The sequence below is a fragment of the Dipodomys merriami genome, unplaced genomic scaffold (genome assembly GCF_024711535.1).
Source record: "Dipodomys merriami isolate MVZ:Mamm:240054 unplaced genomic scaffold, mDipMer1.0.p SCAF_19, whole genome shotgun sequence".
Classification (NCBI taxonomy): Eukaryota; Metazoa; Chordata; class Mammalia; order Rodentia; family Heteromyidae; genus Dipodomys; species Dipodomys merriami.
The window spans coordinates 10,273,254-10,281,578 of record NW_027203270.1 but is presented as its reverse complement, the minus strand read 5'-3'; the positions used below and the strand labels follow the sequence as shown (position 1 = coordinate 10,281,578).

Below are 8,325 nucleotides of genomic sequence, written 5' to 3'. Positions count from 1 at the left end.
CACTTATAGATCTTTATTGAGCTCTTCTAATACACTGTCTTTCCCACTTAAGAACTGAAGAAAAAGATTGGTTAAGTCACTCTTTGGGCCACTCAGCTGGTAGTGAGTGGAGTCTACATACCTGCCAAGGCCAACCTGACCTCAAAGCCCATGTTTCGGGCTGCCTGGAGGCAGTGGGCACCTTTCATCATGACTAGGAAACAACCATCTCTTGGGAGAATAGATTCAGCCCTCCAAGTACTCTGTGTGTTTGTGTGTGTGTGTGTGTGTGTGTGTGTGTGTGTGTGTGTGTGTGTGTGTGTGTGTGTGTGTGTGTGTGTGTGTGTGTGTGTGTAGAGGCCTGCATGCACAGAAGCCAAGAAAGGAGGAGATTAGGTCTCCTTAACGTGGCTCTGAACCCAGAAATGGAGGGACTTCAGTAGACAACGCAAAGATTCATAGGTGGTGTAGGTTCTAGAAGACGATCTCACAGAAGTTAGAGCATTCTAGAAGGCTCTGGGTAGGTCTGGAACCTCTGTTTTCTATACCTAATATCCCTTGGAGATATTGTGGGGGGTCATCTTTAGCTAAAGCGGGGTTTTGAGTCACAGCTGCCTCTGTCATTGTCACCATCGACTCAGCATTGGCAGGGAGGATTCCTGATCAGTGAGCCCCCTTCCCCTGCTTCTGGGAGCCATTACCCAGAGGGGCATGGAAAAAGCAAGGTGGTGGGCAGAGAGAGAGAGGTGAGGGGTATTCTGGTTTGTGAGCCTGATAGGGGAGAGGGAGGGACACACACACACAAACACACACACACACACACACACACACACACACACACACACACACACACACACACTAGCAGGTCTCGGAGTTATTTCTTTGATCTAGCTTCTTAAACTGGCCCTGCTGTGAAATGTTCAGGATGGATTTATCCTTAAATCATTTTACTATACAAGATACCACGAAATTGAAAACACTCACTGTGTAGCAGTGAACTTGGTTTCTCATCTATACACTGAAGATATGAATCCCATCGCCTTTGAATTGTTAAGAGGATTAGCTAACATTAAGAGTAGGAAGCATCCAAAAAAGGCCTGGCCCAGTGTCTGACAGACTTGGAGAGCTTGGCAAGGGTAATTGTCTCCCTCCATCTCCTTTTCCATGCTTTGATGAGATGGGCTTATGTTCCAGTGGTCATGACTTCAGTGCACTTGAGTTTCAGAAGCATTCTATCAGTAGCCCCTGCACACCAGCAACTCTCCCTGGCTTTAAGTATATGAAGATAAATAAGACCAGACCACTGTTTTAAGTTTGTTAGGGAGCCAGGTGCCGGTGGCTCACACCTGCAATCCTAGCTATGCAGGAGGCTGCAATCTGAGGATTCTAGCCCAGAGAGAATGTCTGTGAAACTCTCATCTCCAATTAGCTAGCAAAAAGCCAGAAGTGGAGCTGTGGCTCAAGTGGTAGAGCTTTGGCCCTGAGCAAAAATGCTAAGGGGACAGCTTCTCGACCTTGAGTTCAAGTCCCAGTATTGGCACATAAGTCATTTTCTTAGTAGTGGGAAGATTGATGCGTATTACACTTCAGTGTGATGGAGGGAGGGGAGGAGATGGAGGTGCTGTGGGAGTGTGGGGTTGTGGTCTGTCGAGAGAATCTCTCTGGAGAACTCAGACATGCCATGACCCTTGAGACATCCGTGAGAGCTAACTATATGGAGGTGAGGAGAGGTCTAAAGTTCTAGACAGTTGTTCCTGAGTGGACAATGTGTCATTGCCAGAAGTGAATGTGTGAATGAAGGACAGGGCAGCAGGGGTGGGCCCATGGCCTTGTGGCCCATGCTTTGGGGCTGTGGTGGTGGGAGTTTACATACATGGCTAGGCTTTGCACTTAAATTTGTTCTGGGGCATGTGTGCATAGGAGAGTTTGGAAGAGGGGTCAAGACTGGACACAGAGGCCTTTATAAGAGAAGCCAGGATACTAGTTTGAATTTAGGGGAGACTTTTCTTGGAGGGAAGGTAGACCAAGAGGATTGTGGGCTGGAGATGGGTGAAGGGTATAGTGATATTTCTTTTCTTTTAATGTGGTACTAGGGAGAAGGGGTGATTGATGGAATAAGGCTTAGAGATGGGAAGGGATGAAATCTAGAGTTCAGAGGAAAGACAGGTCTTCTAAGGGACTGTGACTCAGTTATGATCAGGAGGAGACTCAGTCCTGGAAGAGAGGGTCTTTGGTGTTGGGCTTGGGGATTGGTTTGTGCCATCCACTGCTCAGGGCTTTGCATTCATGTTAACTTTGGTCTCAGTCCAAACTTTCTCCCTTCCTAGTTGTCAACTGTTGAGCCTTAGGACAAAATAACACCAATCACGTAGTCTGGAGTTCAACGTGTTAGCGTTTTCTCCTCCATTTCCCTTTTTCTCCCCTCAGCTGCTGGGGCAGGGTGGAGTGGAGCAGGACTGGGGAGGAGAAAAATCTTGGGATCATGGCTGGTACTTCCTTGGAGATTTCTGTCACAAGCTTCTCCAGTTTCCAAGTGGTACAATAAGACTCTTGCCCTTCCTTCTTCTTCCGAGGTGTAGCTGTGTGTAAGTGGACCAACAACCAGGACTGTTTGTGAGAAAACTCAGCGTGGAGCCAGAGTGGCGGGGGCTGCACCTGTGGCACCCATATGGAAGCCAGGAGCCCAGCTCCCAGAAAGCAGCTGTGCCCCTCTGGGATTGCAGTGCTGGCTTTCCTGTCTCTCCTTAGCTGCCTACTCCCCTCCAGTGAGGCCAAGGTCTACAGTCGCTGTGAGCTGGCCAGAGTACTCCAGAACTTTGGTCTGGATGGCTTTCGGGGATACGACTTGGCTGACTGTAAGGACCTCCTTCCCTCAATTCCCTCTTCTCTCTACGCCCTCCCACCATCATCCCTCATTCCTTTTCCTTCAAGGGTCTTGGGATTTTCTTTTTTAACTTAGCTATCACGTAAAATGAGGAGTAAGGGAGATGACAGGTCAAGAATGTCCAGTCCTAGCTGGGCCCCAGTTATGACCAGTCTCCAAGTTTCTCAGGAAACTGAGACTTGAGGGTTGTGGTTCAAAGTCAGTCCAGGCAGGAAAATCCACTGTCTCCATTAATCAGCAAAAAGTTGGAAGCAGAGCTGTGGCTCAAGTGGGAGAGCAGCATCTTTGAGTGATAAAAGCTAAGGGACAATGCTTAGACTCTTAAGTTCAAGACCTAGTACTGGCATCAAAATAATAATAATAATAATAATACCAATAATAATAATAAAGCAGCATGTCCAGCATTGAGTTAAACACATAGCAGAGGCAGGTGAGAGGCTGCCAAATTGGAAATCCATCTTCAATTTGTTCAAAGTCAGGTATCAAAGGAGCAGTTTAATATGCTACACTTCATTGTGGCTATGAGGACCAGACAGTCCTGATGCTGTGTAGAAGGCCAAGTGAACAATCAGCAATACCAAACTTTGCAAGCTGGTGGCAGTTCTAAGAAGCCGTCTGTAAACTATTGTCACATCTGGACTCATTTTTCCCTCTGTTCACCCCCTTTTGTAGATACCACCTATGTCTTCCTAACCTTGACTCCAGATTTAGCTCCCCTAGGTACTGAATACATTGCCAGCAAGGACTGAAATCCAATCCTGACCCTTGTTGTATGGCAGCTGTATGGGGAACCTGCCTTGCCCTCTAAACCTTGATTGACCCATCTGTAAAGAAGGAGGTGGGGGGGTGTCTGCTCTGGCTTCCTCAGGGCAGGTGAGGCTAGGAGTGCAAGGGCATGGGTCTGGCACTGTGGACATTCTGGTCTACAATTCCCTAGCCATCTGACCCAGGCTAGTTTCTGACCCCCTCTCCCCTACGTATCTCTCTCCCTTCCACCAGGGGTCTGCCTTGCTTATTTCACAAGTGGTTTCAACACAGCTGCTGTGGACCATGAAGCTGATGGCAGCACCAACAATGGCCTCTTCCAGATCAGCAGCCGGAGGTGGTGCAAAAACCTCACCCCAAATGCCATCAACATCTGCCGGATGTACTGCACTGGTAGGCTGGAATCAGGCTCTATACCAGCCTTCTCTTTCCACAGTTTGCTTTGCTCCCCCTCCAACTTTCCCTCCCCAGGAGACGCATAGTGTATAAGCAGTGTGGATGTAACTTCTATGAAGCCGATTAGGAGGTTTGCGTTGAGAGACTAGCCTATAGTTGTAGGGATGGAGAGGGGATTGTTTTTGATGAAGGGGAGATGGACAGAGGAATACATGTTCTTTCAGAGATAGAGGTGTGCACACACGCGTGCTTGCACGCACATGTGCGTGTGCACATATAAGAGAGAGAGAAATGCAGAGAAGACAGAGAGACAGAGAAACTCTAGGATGACTAGCTCTATCCTCTGTTCCCTCATTGTTTTTTTCTGCCTCTCACTCTAGACTTGTTGAACCCTAATCTCAAGGACACTGTTATCTGTGCCATGAAGATAGCCCAAGAGCCTCAAGGCCTAGGCTATTGGTGAGTAAGTCATTCTGGAGCCCCCTCTTCAGATGGTATGTCCAAGATTGGTGAGTCAGAGCAGGAAGTTCCCTAGGCTTTCTAGCCTAACCAGCAGTTGATGGTGAGGATTCCCACTACTCAGAGGTATTTACAGATGACACACTCAACTGAAGGCAGAATAAAAAAGTCATTAGTGGCCACATAGCTGAGCCTGGCTCCTCCAAGATCTGCTTGTAGCTAGGATGTCTCAAAAGTCCTTTGGGCCAGGGTCTAAGAAGGTTATTATTATTTTTGAAACGGTGACATCTTTTACATAAAAAACTAAACTTTATATAAAAGCCCAAGCCATACAAGAGATAGACGAACTTCATTCTCTCTCTCTCTGTGTCTCTGTCTCTCTGTGTCTCTGTCTCTCTCTGTCTCTCTCTCTCTGTCTCTCTCTCCATTCCTGGGACTTGAACTCAGGGCCTCAGCACTGTCCCTGAGCTTCTTTTGCTCAAGGCTAGCACTCTACCACCTGAACCACAGCGCCACTTCTGGCTTTTTCTGTGTATGTGGTACTGAGGAATCGAACCCAGGGCTTCATGCATGTTAAGCAAGCACTCTACCACTGAGCCACCTTCCAAGCCAAAAGAGATAGAAGAAATTCTCTGTTTGAAGCAGAGGCAGGCCTGTGGAGCCTCCTGCTTGCAGTTTTGTTTTGTCCCTCCTCCCAGCCTTCCAACCCTTCTTCATATGCAAAAGAGTTGTGTGAGAAGCATGTGGGATGTTCCAAGGGCCTGAAGATCTAGAACTATGGACAGAGGTGAGAGTTGGACATTGAGGATCAGCCCACAATCATAAGGAAGGAAAGGAGAGTAGAAGCATGTGTGTGGGCATGGGGAGGGGACCTTGGATGGCTCTGCAGGCATCTAGATGAGCAGTGGAGGGTCTGGAGAGGAGAGATGTGCCACAGATGACTATGAAAGGTGGTAAGAGGGACTGTGGAAGAGGTATTGGGACAGGTGAGGTATTGCTTACAAAGGGAGTGAGAGGAGACAAACATGACCCTGAAATGGTCACAGCTTTGGCATTTGTGTTGGTTTGAGAACAGTTGAAGCCCTAGGAATGAACTTTGGGATGAGACAGATTCTCTAAGACATAATGCATATCTACAATCAAGAAGGAGGAATGTATCCTTTGGCACTAACCAAAGGGCTTGAAGCCTCAAGGTCCCCACTCTGGGATGGATGGCTAAGTCAGAGAACAAGTCTCTTTCACACACTGGGAGTACATTCCTGGCTAGGATAAGTCCTGAGAGGTGGCTGAGGCTAGTCATGGAAAGTGGCCTCCACAAAGAGGAAAGCGTCCATTCATTCCTCACGCAAGCACTGGGGACTCAGGTGCTTCAGGCTCAGGGTCTGGCAGAAGAGACAAGCCAATTGATCTTTCTTGTCTGATAGGGGATTAGGGCTTTTTTAGGGGCACTCTTGGTGATTGAGCTTTTTGACACTGACATCCTCGGGGGCACTAGTTATCAAAGTGTGGGACCGCTGAGAACGTGGGGCTTGTGGACTGTAGGGTCTGTCTTCCTCAAAATAAGCAAATGTGCCCACCAACACACTCCTGGCTCAGCTCTAAGCTGGAACCAGGCTATGGTCCCCCAAAGAGTCTACAGAGTAACCATCAATGAAAATATTCAGATTGGCTGTTAAAGGGGAACTGAGTGGGGGCCAGTTGTCATTAGGTAGCCATAGGCCCTGGATAAGTAATTTTGCATCATAGTTTGAGGGTTTTTTCTTAATGGGAAAAGTAGAGAGTGTAGAATCTGCCCAATCTACCTAATAGAGCATCTAGAGGCAGGCAGAAAAGGGTGATAAGGCTGGGTGTTGGTGCTCACGCCTGTAATCCTAGCTACTCAGGAGGCTGAGATCTGAGGATTGTGGTTCAAAGCCAGCCTGCGCAGGAAAGTCTGTGAGACTCTCTTCTCCAATAAACCACTCAGAAAACCAGAATTGGTGCTGTGGCTCAAGTGGTAGAGAGCTTGTCTTGAGCTGAGAGCTGAGGGACAGTACCCAGGCATAGCACTCAAGCCCCATGATCAACAAAAAACAAAAACAAAAACAAAAGAGAGGAAAAAGGGTGATAAGTATGATGGTGTTATGTAAACTGTGAGGGGGGGCACATGCAAGAAGGTATCAGAAGCATTAATAGCAGAATTAATAGTCGAGGAAGTAATATATAATATGATAAATCGAACAGTACAGAATAGAATAGAATAGCACTAATACCAGAAGCATTAGCATAGGGAAAGAACATTAGCTCCAAGCCCCACACTCCAGGGCTCTAGGCCTTTACCAATGACAGATGGGTGAATTTGAGCATATCAGTTTATGCCTTCAATGTCAAAACAAGATGACTAGATATTGAAAATTTCAGGGCCATTGCTTTCCTTACTTGTTAACTCAGTTTATTTGTTCCTTTTCCCCTCACTAGACTCTGTTTATTTAGAGCCCATCTTTCCTTCCTGCTCCTGAAGGCTGTAGCTGATGTGGCCTCTCCTCTTTCCCTTTTCCTCTCCCCAGGGAGGCCTGGAGGCATCACTGCCAGGGCAAGGATCTTCGAGACTGGGTTGATGGCTGCGACTTCTAGATGGACGGACCAGGTTATGCACACAGGCTAGGAGCCATGCACAGCGGGCTGAGAAATGTTGGTTCTGACCCAGGGTTGGGAAGACACGCCAACTAATAAAGTAGAGTTTAATGTAAGCGCAGACCTTAGCTCTCAGTGTGTCTGCAGGTGCCAAATTGGAGCTAATGTCTCTAATTATTTCTTCACCTGTCCACCTGGACTGGCCTTCCCCACTTTCCCCCTTTTCCCACACCTGGCCCAGCTCATGTCTAGGGTTGCCAGATTTAGTAAAGCAAACATCAACAATAATAAAAACCAGGATTCCCTAGTTTCATTTGAATTTTGGATACACAAGTACATTTTACGTATGCCCCAAAGATTGTATGGATCAGATTTATTGTTAATAATTACTTCTTGTAAGCACTGGACACTTAGATGGACATGTTAAATTGTAATCCCCTTGTACAAGCTTTTGAATTTCAGGAAGAAATAAAATAAAATGTGAACAAAACTATTTCTTGTGTACCTAAAATTCAAATTTAACTGGAACATTCTAGATTTTTACCTGGCAACTCTAGCTAGGTCCTTCTGTACCTCTGGTTTGTTTGGAAGAGTCCTCAGACTCTTCTTATTTTCTGTGGCTCAGGTCATAGATGCCGGTTGCTGGCCCTCCTGCTAACAAATTCTTGTCCCCAGGAGGTGGGGGTACAGTGACTACAAGATGACCCCTGAGGCTTTAGTGTCATTGCTCACCTTGCTCTTCAATGCTCTCTAAAAGTGGGAGGTTCAAGTGCCACTGATAGTGGTGGCTGGTCACTTTCTGGGCAGGGAAATCATCATACACTGCTTGCCTATTGCTGGGATGCTGGAGAGTGGGGTGAGGATGGACTCACTTTGGGAGCAGCAACCTTCACAACTAGCATAGTGTTCTACTTTCCTCAGTGTACAAGAAGCTCAGAAGAAGGCAGCACAGTCTCCCATTGACCAGAAAATCAGGTGTGTGTGTGTGTGTGTGTGTGTGTGTGTGTGTGTGTGTGTGTGTGTGTGTGTATGTGTGTGTGTGTGTGAGTTCCCATAGGATACTTGTGTGTCTAAAAGAGCAAATCTTAGGATCACAGTGGATGTAGTGGCAAGAGCAATAATAAAAGTGATGGGATGATATGTGAGAAAGCAGTGTCTGAAGTTCACATTGTAGATTGTCCTAGAAAGAGTGTTCTCAAAACCCTGCAAGTATGGAACTTTTGGTTGAG

At 47.0% G+C, this 8,325-nt stretch overlaps 1 protein-coding gene across 2 annotated transcripts; it reads left to right on the top strand.

Annotated features, from left to right (window-relative positions):
- Window positions 1-527: 527 nt before the first annotated feature.
- Window positions 528-7,552, top strand: Spaca3 (sperm acrosome associated 3). Of its 2 annotated transcripts, none has more exons than XM_070026752.1 (5): window positions 528-725; window positions 2,559-2,834; window positions 3,863-4,021; window positions 4,405-4,483; window positions 7,030-7,552. In XM_070026752.1, exons 2-5 carry the CDS (start codon window positions 2,648-2,650, stop codon window positions 7,094-7,096), a joined length of 492 nt encoding a protein of 163 aa, XP_069882853.1. In that variant the 5' UTR covers window positions 528-725; window positions 2,559-2,647; the 3' UTR covers window positions 7,097-7,552. The 2 variants fall into 2 exon arrangements, with proteins under 2 accessions (XP_069882853.1, XP_069882854.1); XM_070026753.1 differs by having other exon boundaries at window positions 2,553-2,834.
- The last annotated feature ends 773 nt before the right edge of the window (window positions 7,553-8,325 follow it).

What these genes read in the sequence shown, in the direction of transcription:
- Spaca3 (XM_070026752.1), top strand. Translation starts at nt 2,648, where the DNA reads ATGGAAGCCAGGAGCCCAGCTCCCAGAAAGCAGCTGTGCCCCTCTGGG. An exon ending in CTGCCGGATGTACTGCACTG is followed by an intron (nt 4,022 to 4,404) that starts GTAGGCTGGAAT and finishes CTCTCACTCTAG; the next exon opens with ACTTGTTGAACCCTAATCTC. An exon ending in CCTCAAGGCCTAGGCTATTG is followed by an intron (nt 4,484 to 7,029) that starts GTGAGTAAGTCA and finishes TCCTCTCCCCAG; the next exon opens with GGAGGCCTGGAGGCATCACT.